We start from the raw sequence: 23,161 nt of genomic DNA on the forward strand, positions 1-23,161 counted from the left end.
AGTGTAAAAGTGAGGCCCTCGAGAGTGGAGATTCTGGTGATGCCAGAGTGGGTCCTTATCGATACCAAAGACCCACTTTCACACGCGACGCGTCTCTCAGCTCACCATGCACTTGACACTTCTCGAACATCATAACATTTCCACGAACCAGCGTCATGGTGAGGAAACAGAAGAAAGACTACGAAGGACGCAGTTCACATGACGAGGAGATTGGCCAGGAAGAGGATGGCCCACCCACGATCGACCCGTATGAGGTACTTGGCTTGGAGCATGAAGCCACGGCCGATGATGTGAAGAAAGCATACAGGAAGATGGCGCTGAAACACCACCCAGGTATGTAATGATTCATCTCGTCCCATGTTTTGCTAACAGTCTATAGACAAGGCCGCCGAGGGCGAGAAAGAAGCCGCGAATAAGAAGTTCCAAGAAATCGCATTCGCCTATGCCATACTATTAGACGACCGCCGACGAAAGCGCTACGACCTCACAGGCAGCACCGCCGAATCTCTCGAGGATGAAGAGGACTTTGACTGGCTCAGCTTTTACCGTGAACAGTTCGAGAACGTCATCAACGAGGAGGCTATCAACAAGGTCTCGAACGAGTACAAAGGTGGTCAGGAGGAGCACAGGGATCTGTTGAAGGCATACAAAAAGTACAAGGGCAACTTGGACCAGATCTATGAAGCGGTCATGCTGTCGGATATCCTCGTGGACGACGACCGATTTCGAGAGATCCTGGACGACGCCATATCGAGAGGCGAGATCGAATCATACCCTGCATATGCAAAGGAGACAGACGAAACGCGCCTGAAAGCCAAGAAAGCTGCGAAGAAGAGCCGCGACGAGTTCGACAAGCGCCAGGCAGCCGAGGAGGCTAAAGGAAAGAAGGTGGGCAAGTCGAACGGCAAGACAAAGAGCAAGAAGAGCAGTGGCGGAGACATGTCAGATCTAGCGGCACTCATTCAGCAGCGCCAGAAGTCAAGGGCAGGAGGCTTCTTTGACCATCTCGAGGCGAAGTATGCGCCCAAGTCGAAAGGCAGCAAACGTGCTACGCCTATGGAGGAGCCGCCAGAGGAGGCATTCCAGGCCACAGCTGTTCGAGCGAAGAAGCGTAAGCAAAACAAGAAGGTCGTGGACGAAGACGAGGATGAAGACATGGATCTTGGGGAAGAGGACATTGGTGACTCTGACGAAGATGAGGAGGAAGAGGAGGCTCCACGCAAAGCTAAGGCGCGTGGCAAGGCCAGAGGACGAGGTCGTGTCAGCAGCATTGCTTGAAGCTTTGGTCGATCCGGTCTTCACGACAATTTGTCGAATCCCGAAGGTCTCATCGAAAGTACATCTTGGAAGATTATGCATAGCATGGCGTCTGGTCATTTGGGTAGGCTGTGGGATCTGGATAGTAGCTGCGATCAAGTGTCGCAAGCACATGGCAGCCAATCGTAGTATACCATTTTCTTTCCACCCGAATTCTGATCTTCGAACTCTCTTGCTCGATCGTCCGTTGACCCGGCGTTGCCAGCTGCTCAGTGGTCCCGCCTCTCATTCGACTGGAAAAACCTGGAATTATGCTCCGAACAGTGACTGCAAAGCCAAAACCCAAGTATGGGTGCTCTTAGCAGTTCTAAGCACAACCTGGAGGTATTCAGAGTATTGTACCGCTAGTGCAGTAGGGTTGTAGTCAATTGATCAGATTCGAGTTTCTCGGTTGCATCAGAGTCTGCGTGCTGTTTCAAACTCTCCTTCACCGTGAGTCTTAGTGTGTTTTCTCCATAGCAATCACCTCGATTCACTCTTCGACCAATCAAGTTACGTACACAAACAACATGCCCACAATTGACACCCTCGATCGCAACTTCGCTTTCTAACGCACAGAATAACTCTAACACTGAACGCCGCGGGGCTGTCGCAACCTAAGGAAGGAGCCACACAACCATGGCGGCACCAACACCTCCAAAGACACCGACGGCCAGGAAGGTAAGCGAGAACCTACAACCGGGAACATGTCACACCCTGATACGTCTACAGTCTCTTCCAGGCTCGCCGTCCGCGACTACGCCGAGCGTTACAGCTTTAGGCTCACCTATATCGATACAGAAGCGCAAGTGGCAGGGCGGCGTGAGTGTTTTGTGTAGTCATGGCCTCGACAGAACCTGACGTGTACAGAACATATCGTTACCATTACAAGGCTTGACACAACCTGAGAGCGCGAGCGAAAGCGTACCTTTCGCCCAGATGATGCCTGCGAAGAGGCAGAAACTTGGTGAAGAGATCAAAGTTGAGGCAAGTGCAAGGCAAGGGCTGGAGGAACTTACACGCTGATAACACCCCGGCGACGAACCAACGCCCGGCCGAAGCTTTTGGATAAACATTGCTGACTACCTCCAGCAGCAGCATCAGTACCTTGCTATGGCCGTATCGCCACTTCGAAACCAAAGCTTCGCCCAGAACCCATCGAGCTCGCCCCTAAGGCCACCGCATGTTCAACAGCCTGGCAAACCGAACCTGAACGACATGCCCCAGAAGATCTTCCTGGCCGCTCTCCAGAGCAATCGCACACTTGTCCCAGCAAACCCTGTAAACAACCCATTGAACTCACAACGCATCGATGCTGTCGCACATGCCATGTGGCAGGTCATCTTCATCAACGAGAACATGATGAAGGGAATTACCACGAAAGCCTCCATGCTCCCGCAGCTCAAGCTTCGCGCGTTGGCCAGGCTGAACTATCTGCCGAGTTGGTGGTTCATTCGCGAGATGGCGTGTGGCGTTATGGCGCGTCAGGGGTGGCTTATGGACGACAGCGAGATGCAAGGTCTTTGGAAAGAGACAGTGGAGTGGTGTACAAGGGTGGAAATCAAGGTCGGAATGCAAGGTGATAGTGCCGCGGCAACGAAGCAAGAAGAACGTCTGGTCCAAGCTCCTACGGTTCGGGAACGAGTCTTGAAAGTGGAGTCTTAGTTGGGCGGCGCATAAACAAGGGGAACTGTGGGACCAAGACATGATCCGTCTATCTTTGTGCCACCAAGACATGCTGCGAAGATGATGTCTGTCAGACAGGAGCAAGCCCTCAGATACAAGGCTACAATATCTCTGATCCTGACGCTTGATGCGGCACCATTGATTGATACTTATTTGTAACCCGAACGATATTATATACCTCTAGGACTAAGCATGGACCCACCTCTCTCCCCTCTCCCATTCCCACTCCCACACTCCTCGACTTAACACTCCACGATCTCCTACAGCGCTACCCAAACATTTCCCTATGGGCCATAACCGCCTATGCCCCCGAGCATTATGGACGCCAGAAGCTCGCGCGCTTCTGAGCATGGTGTACATCCCGCCAACCGTGTACTCGCTTCACAACCCGCGGCTTTGCGTTGGAACAACGAGTGAAGATCTTAAAGAGCCCTTTGCAACTGAAAAGGCTTGGAAGAGAGCGAAGGAAAACATCGATTTTGGAGGCTTAGTAGAGATTTGATTGGGGGGAGGAAGGAGGGGTGGGCGCAGTGGAAGGGGAGGGTGGAGAGGTTCTAACGGTTGATCAGCTGGCTGGTTCGTAGTGAAGATGTTTGCTGCGTATATGCAGGTGTGGCTATCTGATCACTGACAACGAGGTGAAATCTCTTTATTGGCGTCTGGTATGTTCCACGCTCTCATGGGCAATCTTGAAGCGCTCCAAGTGCTTTTATCGCTTTTGGTTTGGACGCTTATGTTTCCAGAAGACACGCCGCTGTTCGATCAGCATAGCTTCGCAGCCAAACAGCGTTCGCACACCTGCTAAGGTTGAACAAACGCGCGAGGCCAACAGCTTTAAAGCTGCCCCTTCTGCACAATCATCTTCATCAGCCGGGCCCGAAACTCCACACAATTTCCGTGCCGCAAGTCACACAATCATCAAATCTTCCGAGAAGACTAAACGTGCAGCTCGCAACGCCCGTATTGTCGATGATGGCTCAGTTTAGTCGAGTTGGCCGCTTCCAGATCTTTTGCGACTTACATACCAGACGGGAGATCCTTCTATATCAGCTTGCGAAATATGGGGTTCGCACAACGCGACACCGTAGGTCTCTCTTCACATGTATCGAGTTGGCCTTGCTCCATGCGCTTTGTTGATATCATGTCGGCGCTATTAAGAATCCAGTCTGTGACTATCTAAAAGGGTACGACAGGTGTCTTGACTCGACGTATTTGTACATGACGGTGTGTTCGATGAATTTTGATGAACGGCATTCCACATGTAGATGTGCGTAGTCCGTAAAAGATTCTCGACGCACGCATCTCTTTTTGAGAAGATATGATCCCATTTGTGATGATTCTGACAAGTTGTGAGGAAGAGTGAAGTACAAAGATCGAAGGAAGAAGTAACACCAAGGGTCTACAGGAGGCTCCACATTACATCAACCCCGCAAACCCTGCATTTCTTTCGCACAAAACTTACACTAGCGGCATAAACTTTCTAAGAGCGCAGACAACACTGGAGAACTGCACTTTTGACAACATATTCCTCAAATACCAATCGGAACTTACACCTGGAAAGAGCTAGAGATAAATCAAGCAACATGGCGCGCGACGACTCAGACTCAGATTCCGGAAGCTCAGTGGGGAGCATCGTCGAAGAGAGAAGCGAGGCTGATGAGACAACCTTCAAGTGCTTGTTTTGCGACCAGCAATTTGCGCGCGTCCCAGAGATGTCGTCGCATTGCACATCAGAGCACGGTTTTGACCTGAACGAGACAGTCAAAAGTCTCGGTTCAAGTGCGCCCTACCACGCCTTTCCTGTTTGGGATATCGCTAACTTGCTTCAGAGGCGGATGAGATCGATATCATTAAGTTGGTGAACTGCCTAAGGTCAGAAGCGCAGAAAGGAACGGATCCCAAGAGCATCAAAATCACTTTGGAGGACTTGAGTGACAAGTACCTCCAACCAGTACTCGAGGATGACGCACTACTTTTCGAACTTGGAGACCTCATGCCAGACAACGATACCAATGCCGTGGACTATGAAGAATTCGAAGCAAAGCTCCAGAAAGACATACCGGAGGACTTCTCGAGGTTACAAGTCACCAGCGACCGAGATGAGGATTACTTCGAATCGTACAAGGGCAACAGCATTCACCGTGAGATGATCGAGGACCGTGTACGAACAGAGGGCTACCGGGATTTCATCGAGAAGAACCTCGACGTCTTCAAAGACAAGGTTGTTCTTGATGTGGGCTGCGGTACAGGTATCCTCTCCCTCTTCTGCGCACGCGCAGGCGCAAAGAAAGTCTTCGCAGTCGACAACTCTCAAATTGCTGTGCGCGCAAAGGAAAACGTTGAGAAGAACGGGTACGCAGACCGTATCCAAGTGATCCAGGGCCGCATCGAGGACTTCAATACACAGCGCCAGATCGGCAAGGAGAAAGTCGACATCATCATTTCCGAATGGATGGGCTACGGCCTCCTGTTCGAGGGCATGCTTGACTCTGTACTCCGCGCTCGAGATATGTACCTCAAGGAAGACGGCCTCCTGGTGCCCAGTCACTGCAACATCCGCCTCGCGCCCATTGCAGACGCGGACTGGATCGCAGACGCCACAGGTGCGAAGTTCTGGAAAGACGTGTATGGCTTCGACTTCTCGTCCATGATCCCCGGCGGCCTACTCAACCACCGCGAAATCGGCGTTTTCGACGTTCCACCTACAGCGCTCTGCGGCTCTGCAAATGCGCACCTGCTGGAAATGAAGACTGCATCTATCGGCGATCTGAGCTTCAAGATCCCATTGCGCATGACACTCGACCGCGATGTCGAGTCTCTCCAAGCCATCGCCATCTGGTTTGACACTGTATTCGTTCACCCCGGCAGCTCACAGGACATCAAGACAATCGACGATGTGGACTGGCAGAAGAACGGCATCCCGGGTCTCGGCTTCTCGACTGGACCTGCGAATACGCCTACGCATTGGCATCAGGCTGTGTTGCTGTTGGATGATGATGTCGCACAGACGCAAAAGTTTAAGAAGGGCAAGATTTTGGAGGGAACGCTGCAGTATGCGAAGGAGAAGGGTGATGACAGGGGGATTACTGTTACTGTGGAGTGGAAGGGGAAGGGGGAGAGTGGGGAGGTGCAGGGCAGGGTTGTGAGGTCCATGGCATAGATCTACTAGCACCGTCATGAAAGTCACGACATACAGAGACGACTAGAAAGTTAGGCTTTAGAAGCCCACACGAAATTCAAAATTCAGGTTCACGTTGGAAAGAACTACCGTTCATGCACAAGGAAGATGAAGTGACGACACAAGTGGGGCCAGTGCGCGTGAGCTTGAACACCACCAGCCGTCGCGTATCGACGACCTACAGAACCCCCACGTCGACGCGTAACATCACCTGACTCTCGACAGCACCTCTTCTGCTGCCTGAAGCTACGCGAGACGATGCGGCACCGGTAGCAAGAAGCGATACAACTTCGATGCGCGGCATACTCCCTGGACGGCCGCAGGCTAAGCTGCAAGCTGTCGCCCATAGCTTGTGGGAAGGGAACCAGATTGTTGTACGACACATATGCACTACCGCGAAGAACACTGTAGTGACTGACAAATAGTCGACTAGGCATACATTTCTGGCAATGCCTTCATAATACTCGAACGCCCCGACCATGTCATACAAACCATCTACATCGATGAGGAAGACGAGCTCGAAGCTGTCGCAATCCACGAAGGAACCGGCAAGCTCGCAGCATGTTCGATGCGCAACATCTACATATATCAACCATATAGCGTAGAGTATGGAGTCTACAAGGTCGGCAGCAGCATCGAGACGTGCTAGGAGGTGCTAACAGGAACAGTGGTCGCTGCAGGGCAGCATGACTCTTCCCAATCCGGACGACGCGATAACGACGCTCTCATGGGGCATGCCAGATGAACTTCTCGCCGGCAGCGGAGCGCTCACTCTCTTCAACACACATGGCACAATCGAGCAGGTCTGGACGAAGCCGCTTGCCAACCCCGTCAAGTTCGCTCACTTCTCCCCTGACGCCGAACTCATTGCCTCGACAGGCAAGTACGACCGGTTATTGAAGATATGGCGACGACTCGCATTCGGCTCAGCAGACCAGCGCTTTGATTACTACTACCTACCACATCCCCAAGCCATCACTGGCATACATTGGCGGCAGCCTTACAAGGACCAGACGACCGACAACGTACTGTACACGATATGCGCAGACTACAAGGTGCGAGTGTGGGTGCCTGGGGAGCATCATGGTGTCGATGGCATGCACTTGTGGACAGAGGTGGACCTGCTGGGCTCCATCGAGCCAGGGCTTGTGTCGCAGGACAAGCAGTCGCAAAAACGATATGCCTTCTTCATTGATGGAAAGCACTTCACGCATGCGACGGAAAGAGCGATGGCACAAGCCTCAGCGGAGGAGAAGAGTCACGGTGTTGCGCTGCACCACTTGATTGAAGTCGCCAATCGAAGCCCGGAGATCTGTGTGGTGCTAGACGACCATGGAAACATGTCAGCTTGGGGCTTTGAGAACATTGGTGCCAGGGTCAAGAAGGTCACGGATGTATTCAACATTGCGCATGTTGATGGGCTACACCTGCACTTTGCCAACGAACCCAAGGCTCTTGAGGACAACGTCCAGTTCTACGCGTTCATTGGCGACAAGCCCGACTCCGAACTCACATTATTGTCACACCACTTCGATGGCCGGATAGAATGGCTCGAATCACGAATCGACTACCTTTTCGACCCGTCTCCGCAGACTCAGCGCATACAAAGGAAATCGATCTGGACGGGACACTCGCATGCTATCAAGAAAGTCAATCGTACAGCAAGCGGGCGAGCTTTGGTCTCGCGGACAGTCACAGATGAGTGCATAGTGTGGACTCAACGACCGACTGAGCATGGCACGACCCTACACCGACACAGCACTGTCAAAGTCAGCGAGCACATCCACAGGACGGCATTGCTGCAAGACGGCAACTTCGTAGTCTTCCTGCATCATAACCACATCGCGCTATGGGACACAAGAGGGCCACTAGCAGTGGAAGTCGCAAGGCTCGAGTACAAGCTTCAGGGTAAGCCGCTGTGCCTGCTCGCTATTCCTGAAACGGAGGTTGGAGGTATGTGCGTGCATATCGCAACGATCAGCTCAGAGATGAAAGGCATATGTTGGGAAGTCACTATGCCCTTACTGACACAAGATCCTGCTACTGGTCGCAAATACTCGAGCGCTGTGCCTCACACAAATGGTTACACCAATGGACATAATGAGATCTCCTTGGAGCAATACAGTACATTCAACCTAGGGTCTGAGGATGACCTTGCATTTGTCCTACCCGTCGACCCTGCTGGTACAGCGCCAGTCATCTCGGGCTTCCTCGACACTTTCGCGCGTGACATCGCAATATCCTACAGCAAGTCTGGTGTCATCAAGTCGTGGACAGCTCGTATCGACTCTGAAGAGCATAAGCTCGACTGGCTACTCACCTCGACCGTTGACACCAACGTGCAAAATCCATCGTTAGCGAGCGGTACCTCGATCCGGAAGGCAGCACTGGTAGATGCTGAGAAAACGACATTGACGATCTGGAACACACGAAGTGCGCAGTTGGAGTACGAGGAAACCTTTGATGGGCAAGGGGTTATTCAAGATCTCGACTGGTCCTCCACTCCGGACAACCAGTCGATTCTCGCTGTTGGGTTCCCACATCGAGTGGTCATCTACGCGCAGCTGCGTTATGATTATCTCAATGCCGGACCATCATGGGTCCAGATTCGAGACGTGCGCATTAGAGACATCACGCCTCATCCCATCGGCGATTCAGTATGGCTGGGTAGTGGCAACCTTGTCATCGGTGCTGGCAACCAGCTCTTCATACAAGATGAGCATGTCAAGGTTGATGAGGAATTGTTCCCAAGTTTGCGCATGATTTCTCGCAAGACCGCTTCGATCGACATTTTCGCTGCAGTTAGTCGACTCAATGGTCCCCTGCCTGTATATCATCCGCAGCTGTTGTCGCAATGTGTCTTGTCTGGAAAGGTCATGCTTGTGCAGCGAATCTTGTTGCGACTCTATCAGAAGCTCAAGTTCTGGACAGAGGGCGAGGAGCTCGAAAGCTCTCTTGGCTTCTCAGCGGAGGACTTCTCTGAAGACGAGGTAAGTCGATATCCACGACGAGAAGAAGTGAGTGCTAACTTGGATAGACGAACATGACCGCTTCGAAGAAGGGGATGCACTCATCGTACAATGATTTCTCGGACAACGATGATCCAGAGACCGTGACCGAGGAAGTGGCTGCCAATCTCAAAGACCTCCTAACTACCAAGCAAATGCCTCTGCTGTCGAGTCGAGAACAGTTCCGTCTTGCAGACATCATAGAGTGCATAGGCATGGTCGAGAAGCACCGACGATCCATCGACGACAATGCAGGCCGCTTCATGCTGTTCTTCCGACAACATGTCTTGAGCGAAGCGCAGAAGGCGCCCCTCTCGTGGCGCGAAATCGTGTGGGCTTTCCACTCAGGAAGTCAGGACATCCTGCTAGACCTCATGAGCAGGCACTTCAACAGTAAGATGATGTGGCAGCACGCTAAGCAATGTGGTGTGTTCATGTGGATGTCTGACATCAATGCACTGGTACGTGTGCTTCTGCCACCAATGATCCACAAAGCTGACCCCGTTGCAGCGTGCACAATTCGAAGTCATCGCTCGCAATGAGTACACGAAGACGGACGAAAAGAACCCGGTCGACTGCTCTCTGTACTATCTCGCTTTGCACAAGAAGACTGTCCTGGTCAGTCTGTGGCGCATAGCCACCTGGTCTCGCGAGCAAGGTGCGACACACCGCTTGCTATCGAACAACTTCCAGGAGGAGCGATGGAAGACCGCTGCACTCAAGAACGCCTACGCGCTCATGGGCAGAAGGCGGTTTGAGTACGCAGCTGCGTTCTTTCTGCTTGCAGACCACCTCCATGACGCCGTGCAAGTACTGCACAACCAGCTCGGTGACACACAGCTTGCCATCGCTGTGGCGCGAGTCTATGGTGGTGACGACCACCCTGTACTACTGGCTTTCTTGAAGGATAAGATCCTACCTCAAGCAGCGCGTGATGGCAACCGCTGGCTCGCCACATGGGCCTACTGGCTTCTCGGTCGCCGCGACACCGCCGTTCGCTCTCTCGTCACACCCCTTTCCCGTTTGCTGTCACCGCCCGAGACACCGAACTTCCAATCAAAGTCCTACCTCACAGACGACCCCGCCCTTGTGGTTCTCTACAAGCAGCTCCGCGAGAAGTCCCTCCAGACCCTCCGCGGCGCAACCATGATCGGCATGCGCGAAGAATGGGAGTTCGTCCTGCACACCGCCAATTTGTACGAGCGCATGGGTTGTGACGTGCTCGCTCTCGATCTTGTCAAGAGCTGGGAGTTCCTACTTACGCCGCCACCAAAGACTATACCGGGGCGACCGCCGCTTAGCCCGCTTATGCCGAGGGATAGCTTCCATGCCAATGGACCAAACCAGGCGGCGAGCGATTACGATTTCGATCCGAGGAAGCTGCTCCGGAGGAGGAGTAGTTTGGTTGTTGCGGATTTGCCGACAAGGGAACATGTTAGGAATGAGCTTGCGCATAATGATGGGGCGGTCGCTGAGGAGGGGAGTTGGGATGAGGAGGAAGACGAGAAGGAGGAAGACGAAGAAGACGAAGAGGAGGGTAGTGATGACGAAGGAGAGGAGGAGAGTGAAGAAGAGGAAGAACCGGCCAAACCCGTACCGAAAAAACCGCCGCCGACACAGTTCCAGGAACCGGATGCAAATAGCTTGCTGGATGCTTTTGGATTCTAGTGCAATACACATTCTGGATATTGGCCTGCCATGGAACCTAATGGATTGGGAGTTTCTTAATTTCCACTACGCACAGTTCATCTCACCGTGTTGAGGGCTTCGAAACATTAACTGTGTCGTTTTAGATGCTTTTGCTGCTGACAAGTACTAGGATTACGACTTGCATAGGAATTGCATTCAGATTTGGCGACTACGAAGTTCTCTGTGGCTTCTAGAACCCTCATCTTGATGTAGCCAGGAGTGCCTCAATCCGCCATCTCATCTCTGTTGATTGGCGTCGGTCTGCAAGCATGCCTACAACCTATGCTACATCCATACCAGCCTCACTATCAATAGTGCGGGCTTTCTTCGTGGGTAAGAAGACGCAATCTCCTCCACCTCAACCCACTCGCCATGCTCGTCCTCGCCAGACAACATCTCCTCACTGGTGTCCGACCAGTTCCCCTCATCGCTCTCACCCGGTTGGATCTCCTCGTCGGTGGTCATCCAGGTGTCTTCACTGACACCGTCGTTTCCACCGACCTCAGAGCCTGGCGGCGATGACAGCTCTGAGCTGGGCGGCTCCCCATCGCTCGCCTCGACGGCAGCAGCTCGCTTGCGCTTTCTGCCACCGGGAGTCAAGGAATCAGAAGCCGCCACAGGAGGGTCCACCGGGAACTCGCAGAGAGGGATGGCAAGCTTTGGCTTCCGCTCAGCCCTCGGGATCACTTCTCCACCAGCAATCCGAGCACGAAGTGCGACAGCCCTAGCCATCAAGTCGAAGATGGCTTTGTTCTTCGGCTGGGCTTTGTCGTGAGCAGAGATGATCTGTCCACGGACAGCATCTACACCTCGTGGCGCCGACCTCAATGGGTTCGGCGCGGCATTCACAGCATCCGCCATGAGCTGCAGCTGCTTTGTACTCAACATGCAATCATCAGAAAAGCCAAAACTGTGGATACCATACTTGGCGCAGAACGTGTTGATAGTCGTGTACAGGGCATGGCGCTCAGCGACGCTCCAGTGGACCCTGGCGACCTTCTGAGTGTAGGTCGCGTCGCGGCGACGCGCAAACTGCAGGATCCACTTGTTGTATGACGTCCGAAACCTCTTGTCGTTTGGATCGACATTGTTCAACATGTTGGTGTTGACGTAGATGTCCTGATATGCATGGGTGTCCCGATGAAGGCGGCGGAAGAAGATGACCACGCGCCAGGTCTCCTGCTGGTCACCATCGCCACGGGTCCACTCGTATCGAGATGTACCAGGGACAGGTGTCCAAGGCGATCCCTTCTTCGTCCTCGGCACCTTTGAGGCTTCGACGTCCGGCACGATGATGCTGCCGGCATTGCTGGAGGCGTTCGCCGGCGCACGCACGACCTCTGGCATCTCCGTCTCTTGGACATAGACTCCTCCAGCCGGGTCAGTATATCGGTATGTGACGATCACCTTGGTCGCGTCTATGGGGTGGGGCTGAATGCTCTCAGTGCCCTCACGAAGTGCCTTTGCTCGGTGTACGCTCGCTGGAACGGGACGAGGGCCTGTCGAAGGGCTGGTGTGTGGGCATGATGCTGAAGGAGTCTGTCGATAGTCTGAACGAGCGCTGTCAGAAATGCCAAATACGCCAGCTCACAGGTACGAGCATCACTCACCATCCTCGGTATCACGCTCTTCACCTGCGAGTAGCTCATCGTCGTCGAGCTCATCACCTGCATCAGGCACGAACATTAGATCCTCCTCAGCGACTATACTAAAGGCATCAATCATCTGCTCTGCGGCTCCAGGGCCTCACAGCAATTAGCGGCGTTATATGACAGATGTTTTGCTAGGGTTACCTACCATCTTCCGCGTCGCTATCGTACTCCTCAGCCTGTTCAAAAATACCGTCAAGGGTACTGATCGCTGCTTCGCTGCCCATTCGAGAAGGAACTCCACCAAAGCTCTCATCTACAAACGATTGTCAGTCAGAATACCTCCAAACGCATCCGGTACCAGACCATACCGTCAACAGCTACGACATGCTCTGCACGCGATGTCTCATCTACTGCTGGCGCAGTCACCTCACCAACCATCGTGGCTGCCGTAACGGGTCCTGTGCCAAATGCTGCTTCGGCAGGTACAAACTCTCCCACTTCTTCCGTTGGCGTCAGCAGATGTCCTTTGGGCAGCTTCAGAAGGTCATCTTCTGTCAAAAGTGATTAGCAGGTACAAGCTCAAATGCGCGCCGTAAGGAAACATACTGGCGCGTGACGGCTCCCGCCAGCCAGTCTTTGGCATCGACAAAGTGATGAACTTGGAGCTCTTACCGTTGGCCATTATATTGCGAGCCTTCAGTTCCTTGGCTGGGTAAGGTCGTGACAGGTGTGCTAGGAATCGCAAAAGGTTGTTGTGAAAGGTTGTGGACGAAGTGCGAGCTAGTCGGTGATACTGGCGTGCTCGAAGTCGAAGAAAGTGTGCTGAAATAACAAGGTAGGTGGAGCGCAAAAAGCTGAGGGGAGTGCGAAGTCAAAATTTGCTGTGGTGAAGCAGAGGAAGATGCGGTCGAGCTTATGTGCAAGTGGGGCGGGGGCTTAGGCGGGCAAGAGCAAGGATGGAAGGCACCAGCTGCACCTGGGCGACGGTGAAGGTGAAAGTGAACAAGAAATTGTGGCAACAACGTTTGCTGGCGGCACGGCTTCCAGACGTGTAGGTGAATACAGTACGTCTACAACGATAATATTGATATATACAGCTAACCTTGCGAATGCAGGGTTCGCGTCTTAAAAGCTTACAGCCAAGTTATGACACTGACCTCGTCCCTGACCTTACTCCGTACTTAACCGCTGCATCATGTGGGAGGACGAGGCAATCACAAGCGGATGACCTGCACTGACTGCAAGCAATCAGCGAACGTCTAGGTCACGCCTTGAAGCAATCGACAGCGGTGAGCGAAAGAGTGACCTCCTGACGTCTAGTCTCTTGCGCCTCAGCAGCTTCGCCTGCGACGTCATACGCAAGATAGCCTGTATCAGGGCGTGTAGAACTGCCATCCTTTCACTTCGTGTTGCCTGCGCACTTTTCACATGATACCTCAAGCTGGGTCCGACTCTGTTTCGCGCGCTTGCTCGGTTTGCTGAGCTGCACTCTTCTCATTGACCAGTCATCACCACCGAAAGTCTCGACTCAATCGTAGCTAATTTTCAGCTTCAATCCCGGAATCATATTGATTCAGGCACCAGGACAATGTCAACCACACGCAACCGCGAGGCTTCATCTTCATCAGATCAAGATTGGGCGGCTTCGAAGTCTTCATGTACGTCATCGGCACAGTGCAATTTGATAGGCACATTTACTGATATCTTACTGCATATGAAAGTGATGATGCATACGACCATGGACCGATAGTTGTACGCAACGTGCGTACGACAAAAGCGCATGTGCACTCTCATGAGCATGTGCCCATGACGCAGGGCAGGGTCGAAGGGGCTAGCAGCTCTATACACCAAGCTACTAGTCATCGTGAAAGAGAGAAAGCGGTCAAGCGAGATGTTGTGGCACAGAATAGTAATCGCTGCGCACCACGATCACACATTGATGTCTTAATTGACGCTCTAGATGCAGATAATGCACGCCGGGGAATATTGTCGCGCGAAGAGCCTGTGCCTTCCAAGGAGCACGCGTCGACTGCCTCGACAGAGTTTAAATTTACGGCAGAAGAGAAGATCTGGGGCGAGCGTTTGTATGCGGTCGCTTTTTTCCAGTAACCAAAAGGGTTTAATGCCTTTTGACAATGCTGATGAATTGAACAGTGCTATGGGAAGACGACCCCACCTCTGAGAAGTCAGTAGACGACGAAACTCTCCAAAATACGCTTAAGACCGACCATCAGACCCTGCCACAGCCCATGAAAACGAATCATAACGGAGTGGTGACCAGGGAGGTATTCCATACACACCCTGATGATCCCAGTCTTGTACAATCCGAGCTCACATTTCCTCATCCTTCTTGCCAAGGTTGGTACGAGCGATTTGACGAGCTTCCAGAATTGAACGCCACTGCCAGTAAGACAGACTCAACCCCTCCACGGACGTTCTGCCACTTCTGGCCACAGCTTCAAGATGCTACCATTCCCAAGAAGCGCCACAGTCTTCCCTGGAAACCAGTTCCGGGTAAGGCACACGAATTCGAACGCGGCAAAGGCCAGTCGGGGGAGGCGCTCAAGCTTATCTTCTTCTTTTGACTCCTCGACCTGGTCAGCAATAGATACCAGGAAGCGTACTACTGCTTTTTAGCTATTGTTGGATATGGATCCAAACGAGGACAACTGGAAAAGTAGATACAACGGTATCATCCACCAGTGGAAGTTACGTCGTGACGTAGAATACGTCAAGCTGAGGAGCTGGAATCGCTAGACTGTGGCCGAGCTCTGTGCCTATACACCGCTATCAACAAGTTCTGCCGCCTCAATGGAGTCAGCCAGTTCGGTGTCAGCGACGCTGGACTAACTCAGTCTACGCTACAGCTCATGCTGGACGAGGTCAATACTGTGAGCAATAAAGTGAGGAAGGTCGATGCCATCCGGTCAATTATCCGGAATTCTCGCGCCGACCGGTACAAGCCGCTCTTCAATTTGGCGACCGAAGCTGCAAATATTCGTGCGAAGAGGAGGAAAGGCGAGATGGCGATGGAGGTGAAACCTCTTCATGTCATTCTACTTTCGCGATTTTCGACTGGACCTGCCTCAAGCGTAGCGACTCAGACCCAAGCACCCGCACGTCGCAAGCACAAAGCAGCTGTAAAAGACAGCGAAGACAAAGAGACCGACTAGTACGATGCCCGTTGTGGTCCTCTAAAACTGAGGAAGATGGGAGATATTTGTTTAGAAAAGATTGTGAAAACGGAATACGGGTGCAATCAGTGAAGGTTGGTCCACCATCAATAGATGGCATAATTTAGGGAAGCAAATTTGGAGATCAATCACTCATCTTGTGGCTCAGGACCCAAATGTCGTCCGTATAAGCTGACCTGCATGCAGAGAAAGTATCAGATCAGGCACCACAGATTTTCAAGATACCAGCTTCCTCACATGGCCACTTCTCAGAGCCAGTCGAAGACAATCGCTACTTCTCCCAATTGCCGCATTATGTTCGCGGATCAAGCAATGATGGCACTGTTCTTTATTATATCCGCCTACTCTATATCCATCAAACCGATCCAGCTTCGCGACTATGCACCTCGCGAGCGTTCCTCGACGGGCTGGCAAGCTCACTTTTCCGCCGACCTTTCCGTCTCCTCACGCCCGTTATCGTACTGGAAGTCATCTCACACATCGCCTTCTACTTTCGGCTGTACCCCTGGGGCAACTGCACGAATACAATTTGCAGACCATTTGGGAAATTCTGGCCCACTTCTTTGGCTTCGCCATGGCGCTACTGCACCCCTTCACGACCAAGTTTCCAATGGGTCTCAATATCCAAGCCTGGACGATACCGGTCGAAGCGCGAGGATCTTTTATCGGCTTCCTCTTGGTCCTCGCGACATCACACGAGCAGGTTTGGACGATTGCTCACCTTGGCTGCGACGACCTGGTTCACGATCTGGGAGCTCGACTGGTAGCTGTTCACTTGTGTCAGTGGCCTCGTCATCTGCGAGGTGCGCGGCATGATAGACGCAAGAGCCACAGATACCTTGAACAGCGCACAGTTCAGACCGGCTGCGAGTAGCATCTACACTAGGACTGCCAATTGGTGCATCTTCACCTTAGGCTTCTTCCTCCTGTGCATACCCGAACAGCCGGCCGAGAACTCCTGGAGCGGAGAATACTCGGTTCTAGGCCCTTTCGACGTTACACACTTTGAGCTGTTTTCCAAGATATCCCACATGTGGCGAAGCCTCGGTGGTGTGTTGTGTACCTTCGCCTACTCTTCTAGCGCCCTTCAACTCGGCTGTCGCTCAGTATCTGGGAAAGGCTTCGTTCGGCCTCTACCTGATGCATGTGATGGTTATCTGCATCGCAAGAGATGAAGTTATCTAGCTCATGTGGTGGATCATTGGCGGTGCTTACGCCAGTTATTCGCTATGGCGTACACGTTCTACTTGCTGGTGGATCCTAACTCGACTAAGCTCTCAAGATAGATTTAAAACAAGCTCGTCAAGGCGGAATAAGCAGTGCGAAGCTCAGAGACAAGCTTTGAGGTGGATCAAGGTGGATCTGGAGTTCTCTTATGGGTAGCACGGCAATAAGCGTGCCGCAACCTTCATCCAACCACGCCGACCGTATTGCCGAACATCCCAACACCCCAGCTAGCTACAGCAACGCTGAGCAAAACGCACGGTGCTTTCATCGCGGTATTAATCAATGAACGAGTGGCGAAGATGTATCTCGCACGGTCGTGTTATTGATCATCGTTCAACCACCCGCTAGTCCGGCCGGCAGTTGGCGGATATACCCTTTCGTGCAAGAGCCCAGGTCCATTTCAAATCGCTTCGGCTGCAACGGTAAGCTTGGTCATACATGTTATCCCCACAGTGGGTTCTCACCCATGGGGGTGACTTACCGGCGCTTTTGACGTCAAGTCATGATGATGCCTGCCCTACGTTTGTCATCGAACCAGTGCTGACTACGGGCAAATGACTGGGTAAATCGGCAAGGAGAAGCAACTAATCCGATGCGACCTCCAGCAGTACGGGAAAGTATAAATGACGGCGGTTGAGTCGCTGTTGTTCGACAGTCTGTTCGAACAGTTTACCAGCGGCACCGCCATTTGTTGCAATCATGAGATACTCCTTCGTACACGTTCTCTCGTCCCTGGCTGGCTCCGCCTTCGCCATTCCTGCCCCTCAAGCATCTGCGGTTCATGATCCTGTCGATCCATCGGCGGTAGTCAGCAATCAAGTGTTGCCCACAGGAGCGTCTGGCTCACTGCGCGGCTCAGAGGCATTGATTGGTTTCGCAGCATCGAATCCCATCTCCACTGAGTCGACCGTCATCCCACCTGATGAATTCGAACTTGGTACTGGACAGGCAGCAGACCCTGACGAGGGTCTCTACATTGATCTCATGAACGTGAAGAACCCTCAGCCTATCCGGGGTGGCACTACTGGGCCTACAGACCCCGGCCCAAGGTGAGCTGAAGAACCAAAGCATCTCCACCGTGTGGACGAACACTGACACACAACAGGACCAATGCCTACGATGCACTCAACAGCGACATCTTTGCCCCACCTACTACTGACTCGGGTGATGTGACGAACGCAAAATGGCCGTTCGGACTATCACACAACCGTCATGGCCTGGCTGGCGCAGGTTGGGCACGTAACCAGAACGAAGATCAGTTGCCCATTGCGACAGCAATGGCAGGTGTCAACATGCGTCTGAGTCCAAACGCCTACCGTGAGCTTCATTGGCATAAGCAAGGAGAGTGGGCCCTTATGTACGTGGTTCATTTGATTCTTGATCCACAAGTTTACTCACCAAACATCACAGGCTCAACGGCAGCGTTCGCATTCAGTCAATGAACGAAGCTGGCGAGACTTTCGTCGACGATGTCACAGAGGGCGACGTGTGGTTCTTCCCACCCGGTATCCCCCACTCGATCCAGGCTTTCGACACCGGATGTGAGTTCTTACTCGTTTTTGACAGTGGTGCTTTCTCTGAGGACAACACCTTCCTGCTTTCTGAGCTAATGGAACGCAACCCCAAAGAAGTCCTAGCCAAGAACTTTCGCACCACGACCAAGACTTGGGACAACCTGCCCGACGGTCAGCTTTGGATCTTCCCAGGCACCCCGGCACCAAAGAACATCAGTGAGCAGAACGTCACAGGGCCTGCTGGTATTATCCCCAAACAGACACAGTACTCGTACCACTTCTCGCAACAAGAGCCACTCAAGGTCCCCGGTGGTTCCATCAAGATCCTCGACCCCGCTACATTCCCTGTTGCCGACACTTTTTCGACTGCTTTGATCACTGTTGAGCCTGGAGCAATGCGCGAGATGCACTGGCACACCACATCTGACGAGTGGACATACTTCCTCCAGGGTTCCGCTCGTCTCACAGTGTACCAAGCTCCTGGCTCATCGCGCACATTCGACTTCACTGCTGGCGATGTTGGCTATGTCCCCGTTCCTAACGCTCACTACCTTGAGAACACTGGCAACGAGACCTTGGTCTTCCTCGAGGTATTGCAGGCTAAGCAGTACTCCGATATCAGTGTCAACCAGTGGCTCGGCCTCACACCCAAGCAGATTGTGAAGGATCACTTGAGGGTCAGCGATGGCTTCTTGGCTACGCTGAAGAAGGACAAGCCGATTATTGTGCAGGGTAACCCGAACTTGACGACTACTGATTTTACGCCTTCCGCGGGTGGATCGTAAATAGACATTGAGGAGTACAGTAGATAAATACATCATAGATCTAGAGTTTATATTACTATCAATAGTCTAGTCTATTGACTCTGTGTGTACGTTGCGCTTTCCCCATCTAGCTTTGGTTGCTGGAATTTTGCCATGTGTCGAGGCTTTCTGAAGGCTTCTCTGTCTCCTGTGAGGGCAAAATTCGAACACCGTTGGTACTTTCCACGTTGCTGCCTGGTTCAGGCGGCCGCTCTTTTTCGACTGGCCCATCAGTAAGCTCCACCTCATCCACCATGCCCAGCCTCATAATCCACCTCTCCGCAACTTTGACCCCATGCCACCACCTGATCCGATGCCAACCCTCCTGCCTGAACCTCTGCAACTCCAAGCTATCACAGATATGTACCTGCCTATTCGCCTTAGCAAGCACCTCAACCCTCCCTTCGCCCTTCACCACCAACTCCTCCCTCGTCCGCCTCGGTGGATCGACCGTCGGCAACGCCAAAAGCGCTTCATGCAACCGATGCTTATGCTCCTCAAACAGTTCATACGATGCTTCAGAAGGAGGGTACATGTACCCCCCGCACAACCCCCAAATTCCCCACCCGAACGACTCATGGTCTAGATCGCCTGTCGCCAGCACCTCCTCAAAAACGTCGATGGTCGTGTCCCATAGGTGCTTGAACAAGTACAAGTCTTCTTTTGCGGGACCGGGGACTTGTGCACTACCTATGCAGTCTTGTGCCGCTGCGAGGGAGGTTGCAAGGCATTTTGAGGAGGGGCCGTAGAGTTTTGTGGGTGGATTTGCGGCGCGTGTGAAGACGGTGGTGTTTGCGTGGGTTGTGTATGGGCCGTGGGAGTGAATGTAGGCTTTGGTGTGGTGGAGGAGATAGTGGAAGCGCGCTATTGTGGGCATATCCGATGCTTCTATGAGGATGTTGGCGTTGATTGGTGATGCTGTGGTCTGTGGCGCCGAGGCTGACATTGTCGTAGATGACACAAGCAAAGGTTGTGGTGATTCTTCATGTCGCGTCTGTCAGCTTTTGAAAAGATCCTTGTGGTTTTGTATCGCTTGGTGTTCGGTGTCACCACCACATGGTGGCTGCGCTTGTGGTGAGACAATTGATGGTCGGTGGTATGATCGGTTATCGCAAAAGTCGACTGAGAGCCAGAAACACCAGAATCTCGGGTGCTGAAGAAGTGGAGCGAAAGTGATTACCGACAGGCAAAGCTAATGATTTGAAGGCCAGGCAGGGTTTGCAGTCACCATTTCGTTACCCTAACTATTTGTTAGGGTAAGGCGCTGATTGGACGAAATGAAAGTGGCATTATGCGTTATGATTCTCGGTTTCTTCCAAGGCTGAGGATGCTTCCCCTAGTGAAGCTATTTTTAAGACTGTCTCGTAGATGTAATCGTGGTGCGGGTTCATAGTCGTGCTGCACGGTAGTGGTTTGCAGGATGTGACCGTCCGGCATTTGTATATGATCCCTGTAATCTTCCTCTTCAACAACAATCGATGGAAGCGTGATCATTCCTTCATGGTTCGTGGATTGTACAGTCGACGGTTTCGGTCCATGTATCTTTGTCGAGGTGATTCTGCTACGCTGGGTAGGCACCAGGTCGCACGGGCTAAGGCTTCGCCTGTAACCGCGGCGATCCTTCCGATTCTGTTCGCTGATTGAAGGATAGTATGTATGACTGTTACTGGAAGCAGATGCAAGGCCTATACGCCACAGACAATGACGGACAAGCGGTCGCAGAGTCGCAATACTGCTGGCAGTAATACCGATGCCAGGCTCAACTGTACTCCAGATAGCGACGTCGGTAGTCGCATACAAGAAGTCAGACCCATCCATGAGAGTGTGTATGTAGAACATGCGAACGATGGTCGCGGTGCTGCCAATGGCAGCGAAGGCCAAGATACCAGCAACGAGCGCTTTCGTCTTCAGCTTCATCTGCAAATCCCAGACGATGAAAAATGGAAGAGTTCCAAGAACCCAATCGGCGGCGGCGTTCACGGCTGCAAGGGCGTAAGTGATGCCCTTCGTAGGTCCTGCTGACAAGCATTTGTCAGATGCAGGGTGGTTGTTCCAGAACTCAGAGACTTTCGACGAGTCAGCAGCTACTCACGAGAGGCGAATGAAATGAGCGTCAACAACTTACCAGGAATACACTGGAACGTGACCAGGAAGAAGTAGACGATTGAGAATAGGATAGTGCCACCCATTAACATCTTGATAGTCCAAACATGCCAGCGTTGTACAGCGACACGAAGATAGAAGTAGCCGATCGAGAATTTGAGGGCACAATTGGCAAGAATGTAAAGCAGCTCGCACAGGTACCAGAACTGTGAGTTGTTAGACTCGCTATACGCTCTCAATCGAGCTCACACTACTTACTAGCAAAGCGATCCTGGCGTCGCTATCCTCCAGCTCCCATCGGTGCCGTCCTGTTCCATATACTGCAGCAACTGTCTGAAAAGCCAGGTAAACCGTAAAGATAGCCTACTGAGGTAAGCACATGCGTACAATGGAGGGTGTTGAATAGCTATGCGTGGGTCTTACCATGGTAGCACCCATGAATCTATGCAATGAATAAGCATCTCTGTCAATATAGGAGGAAATGTGGTTATGGCTTACGTATCATCCAAACCCCAAGTATGCATCAATTTTCCACGCACATAGAATCGTAGACTGACTGTCAGCCACGAAAGAAAGAAAAACAATGTCGCCACTGCGAGCACCTCGTTCCGACGGCTGTCCATTGTCGTTGTCTGCTCCATGACACTGATATCAGCCAAAAGCAACGACCCAGTTTGTTTCAGATTTAGTGCTGAGGGCCATTGACGGAGAATTTACTGGGAAGGTACAAACAGGTGAATTCGCAGCGAAAGTGGATAAAGAGCGGTTATCATAAGGAAGTCGCCGACTGTAAGGCGTTGACTTGCGCTACATAGCGTTCTGGTTTCAGCTAGACCGCGGTTCCACAAATCCACGAACACGGTCTGGCCCCAGCCAGAGAGCGCGTCAACGTGTGAAGTTTGGTCCTTGATTCATGCACAAAATGTCGCGTGGATTTATTATTCGCTACTCGGAGGTGGCACATCATGGTATTCCAGTAAAGGACGTTTGCTAACTCGGTCTTTCCTAGCCTCAAAGTTTGTCGATCTTTGAAACACAGATGCGAGGACATCGCAGGTAGCTCCACGACGTGCCTTCGGATAGTGACTGGTGGCCCAGCAGCTCCCAAGCTTTTCCCCATGCAAGTCCTCCGTGAGCGATGTTGTCGGTGCCGTACGGTGGAACATCCAGGCAAACTCTGTGGTCCAGCAAACATGTGTAAAGGCGGGATGTGGCGACTCCGCAAGAGTACCGCGGTTGTCCCATCGAAATAGTTCGCCAGTTGCCATTGAAAAGCCGTAGTGATTGGAGATCATAACGACACTGTAGTTTGCGTTGAAAGGTGGTCGGGGATGGGGAAAGTTCGGCAATAAAGTGCTTATGGATCGCCCCATGGATGCAGGGGCTAGGCCTCTCGTATTGAAGATCATGTTCTCAACCACCAGACAACGACCAGCTAGCACTTCGGGTGACAGAATTCCCCACACACCACCGAGATTTGAACCTCAACACCCCAGCACCCTCACTTCCCCCCCTTGCAGCTGTTGCTTATTTTCTTTTTAAAGATGGCAGACTGGGATAATTGCAAAGGTCATGAAACACCAATAAAAAGCAGGGTCTGCGAAGCAATTGAGTACATGGAGAAGCGTGGAATCCCATACAGCAAGGAGGATGTCTTCTGGATTAACAAGGTTTCCCATTGACAAGGATGAGCTATGATATCTGAAGGCAATGATGACAGGTGTATCGACGCAGGCCAGTAGGGAAGATGTCCGAAGTAAGTGTGAGTCCACTGCGTGTAAGGGGCGAGCCGCTGAGGGCAATATGCGATGTAGAACTTGATGGATTTGATAAGGGGCAAGTCCCAGAGCGGTACTTGCAGAATTCTAATA

General features: G+C 52.3%; 10 protein-coding genes across 10 annotated transcripts; 6 read left to right on the forward strand and 4 right to left on the reverse strand.

Moving 5' to 3' along the window:
- The first annotated feature begins 98 nt into the window (after positions 1-98).
- Positions 99-1,465, forward strand: BU25DRAFT_379393 (DnaJ-domain-containing protein). Its single transcript, XM_033704192.1, has 2 exons — positions 99-333; positions 380-1,465. The coding sequence occupies exons 1-2, from the start codon at positions 156-158 to the stop codon at positions 1,276-1,278; spliced, it is 1,077 nt and encodes a 358-aa protein (XP_033555839.1). The 5' UTR covers positions 99-155; the 3' UTR covers positions 1,279-1,465.
- A 925-nt stretch (positions 1,466-2,390) lies between these two features.
- Positions 2,391-2,961, forward strand: BU25DRAFT_482612 (uncharacterized protein; the record flags this gene model as incomplete). The annotated part of the gene is made up of 1 exon (XM_033711137.1): positions 2,391-2,961. Exon 1 carries the CDS (start codon positions 2,410-2,412, stop codon positions 2,959-2,961), a length of 552 nt encoding a protein of 183 aa, XP_033555840.1. The 5' UTR covers positions 2,391-2,409.
- Positions 2,962-4,267: 1,306 nt separating this feature from the next.
- Positions 4,268-6,435, forward strand: BU25DRAFT_236242 (histone-arginine methyltransferase CARM1). The gene is made up of 2 exons (XM_033701468.1): positions 4,268-4,761; positions 4,812-6,435. The coding sequence occupies exons 1-2, from the start codon at positions 4,566-4,568 to the stop codon at positions 6,140-6,142; spliced, it is 1,527 nt and encodes a 508-aa protein (XP_033555841.1). The 5' UTR covers positions 4,268-4,565; the 3' UTR covers positions 6,143-6,435.
- BU25DRAFT_236223 (WD repeat protein-like protein) lies at positions 6,299-10,989 on the forward strand. Its single transcript, XM_033701467.1, has 5 exons — positions 6,299-6,534; positions 6,594-6,782; positions 6,829-9,150; positions 9,198-9,629; positions 9,679-10,989. The coding sequence occupies exons 1-5, from the start codon at positions 6,454-6,456 to the stop codon at positions 10,834-10,836; spliced, it is 4,182 nt and encodes a 1,393-aa protein (XP_033555842.1). The 5' UTR covers positions 6,299-6,453; the 3' UTR covers positions 10,837-10,989.
- Positions 10,990-11,142: 153 nt separating this feature from the next.
- On the reverse strand, positions 11,143-13,131 carry BU25DRAFT_463590 (uncharacterized protein; the record flags this gene model as incomplete). The annotated part of the gene is made up of 5 exons (XM_033710616.1): positions 11,143-12,407; positions 12,468-12,602; positions 12,655-12,762; positions 12,818-13,000; positions 13,056-13,131. 5 exons carry the CDS (start codon positions 13,129-13,131, stop codon positions 11,143-11,145), a joined length of 1,767 nt encoding a protein of 588 aa, XP_033555843.1.
- A 962-nt stretch (positions 13,132-14,093) lies between these two features.
- Positions 14,094-15,622, forward strand: BU25DRAFT_482614 (uncharacterized protein; the record flags this gene model as incomplete). The annotated part of the gene is made up of 4 exons (XM_033711138.1): positions 14,094-14,107; positions 14,171-14,529; positions 14,604-14,963; positions 15,207-15,622. Coding segments are annotated over 4 exons (1,149 nt in total), but the record flags the coding sequence as incomplete, so codon positions are not given.
- Positions 15,623-17,090: 1,468 nt separating this feature from the next.
- Positions 17,091-19,192, forward strand: BU25DRAFT_495683 (Bicupin, oxalate decarboxylase/oxidase). The gene is made up of 3 exons (XM_033711873.1): positions 17,091-17,919; positions 17,976-18,227; positions 18,281-19,192. Exons 1-3 carry the CDS (start codon positions 17,570-17,572, stop codon positions 19,167-19,169), a joined length of 1,491 nt encoding a protein of 496 aa, XP_033555845.1. The 5' UTR covers positions 17,091-17,569; the 3' UTR covers positions 19,170-19,192.
- A 17-nt stretch (positions 19,193-19,209) lies between these two features.
- On the reverse strand, positions 19,210-20,499 carry BU25DRAFT_416018 (uncharacterized protein). The gene has a single exon (XM_033707672.1). It carries the CDS (start codon positions 20,131-20,133, stop codon positions 19,276-19,278), a length of 858 nt encoding a protein of 285 aa, XP_033555846.1. The 5' UTR covers positions 20,134-20,499; the 3' UTR covers positions 19,210-19,275.
- BU25DRAFT_482616 (uncharacterized protein) lies at positions 20,302-21,913 on the reverse strand (the record flags this gene model as incomplete). The annotated part of the gene is made up of 3 exons (XM_033711139.1): positions 20,302-21,253; positions 21,313-21,515; positions 21,789-21,913. 3 exons carry the CDS (start codon positions 21,911-21,913, stop codon positions 20,484-20,486), a joined length of 1,098 nt encoding a protein of 365 aa, XP_033555847.1. The 3' UTR covers positions 20,302-20,483.
- A 307-nt stretch (positions 21,914-22,220) lies between these two features.
- Positions 22,221-22,606, reverse strand: BU25DRAFT_416019 (uncharacterized protein). Its single transcript, XM_033707673.1, has one exon. It carries the CDS (start codon positions 22,556-22,558, stop codon positions 22,229-22,231), a length of 330 nt encoding a protein of 109 aa, XP_033555848.1. The 5' UTR covers positions 22,559-22,606; the 3' UTR covers positions 22,221-22,228.
- Positions 22,607-23,161: the final 555 nt, after the last annotated feature.

Source organism: Macroventuria anomochaeta (genome assembly GCF_010093625.1).
Source record: "Macroventuria anomochaeta strain CBS 525.71 unplaced genomic scaffold BU25scaffold_53, whole genome shotgun sequence".
Classification (NCBI taxonomy): domain Eukaryota; kingdom Fungi; phylum Ascomycota; class Dothideomycetes; order Pleosporales; family Didymellaceae; genus Macroventuria; species Macroventuria anomochaeta.

Excerpts from the sequence above, each read along its gene's own strand:
- BU25DRAFT_379393 (XM_033704192.1), top strand. The coding sequence starts at position 156 with ATGGTGAGGAAACAGAAGAAAGACTACGAAGGACGCAGTTCACATGAC. Across the intron at positions 334-379 it reads GGCGCTGAAACACCACCCAG|ACAAGGCCGCCGAGGGCGAG; the intron begins GTATGTAATGAT and ends AACAGTCTATAG.
- BU25DRAFT_416018 (XM_033707672.1), bottom strand. The coding sequence starts at position 20,133 with ATGTCAGCCTCGGCGCCACAGACCACAGCATCACCAATCAACGCCAAC.
- BU25DRAFT_236223 (XM_033701467.1), top strand. The coding sequence starts at position 6,454 with ATGCGCGGCATACTCCCTGGACGGCCGCAGGCTAAGCTGCAAGCTGTC. Across the intron at positions 6,783-6,828 it reads TAGAGTATGGAGTCTACAAG|TGGTCGCTGCAGGGCAGCAT; the intron begins GTCGGCAGCAGC and ends TAACAGGAACAG. Across the intron at positions 9,630-9,678 it reads TGTCTGACATCAATGCACTG|CGTGCACAATTCGAAGTCAT; the intron begins GTACGTGTGCTT and ends ACCCCGTTGCAG.
- BU25DRAFT_236242 (XM_033701468.1), top strand. The coding sequence starts at position 4,566 with ATGGCGCGCGACGACTCAGACTCAGATTCCGGAAGCTCAGTGGGGAGC. Across the intron at positions 4,762-4,811 it reads AGTCAAAAGTCTCGGTTCAA|AGGCGGATGAGATCGATATC; the intron begins GTGCGCCCTACC and ends AACTTGCTTCAG.
- BU25DRAFT_495683 (XM_033711873.1), top strand. The coding sequence starts at position 17,570 with ATGAGATACTCCTTCGTACACGTTCTCTCGTCCCTGGCTGGCTCCGCC. Across the intron at positions 17,920-17,975 it reads CCTACAGACCCCGGCCCAAG|GACCAATGCCTACGATGCAC; the intron begins GTGAGCTGAAGA and ends GACACACAACAG. Across the intron at positions 18,228-18,280 it reads CAAGGAGAGTGGGCCCTTAT|GCTCAACGGCAGCGTTCGCA; the intron begins GTACGTGGTTCA and ends CAAACATCACAG.
- BU25DRAFT_416019 (XM_033707673.1), bottom strand. The coding sequence starts at position 22,558 with ATGGCAACTGGCGAACTATTTCGATGGGACAACCGCGGTACTCTTGCG.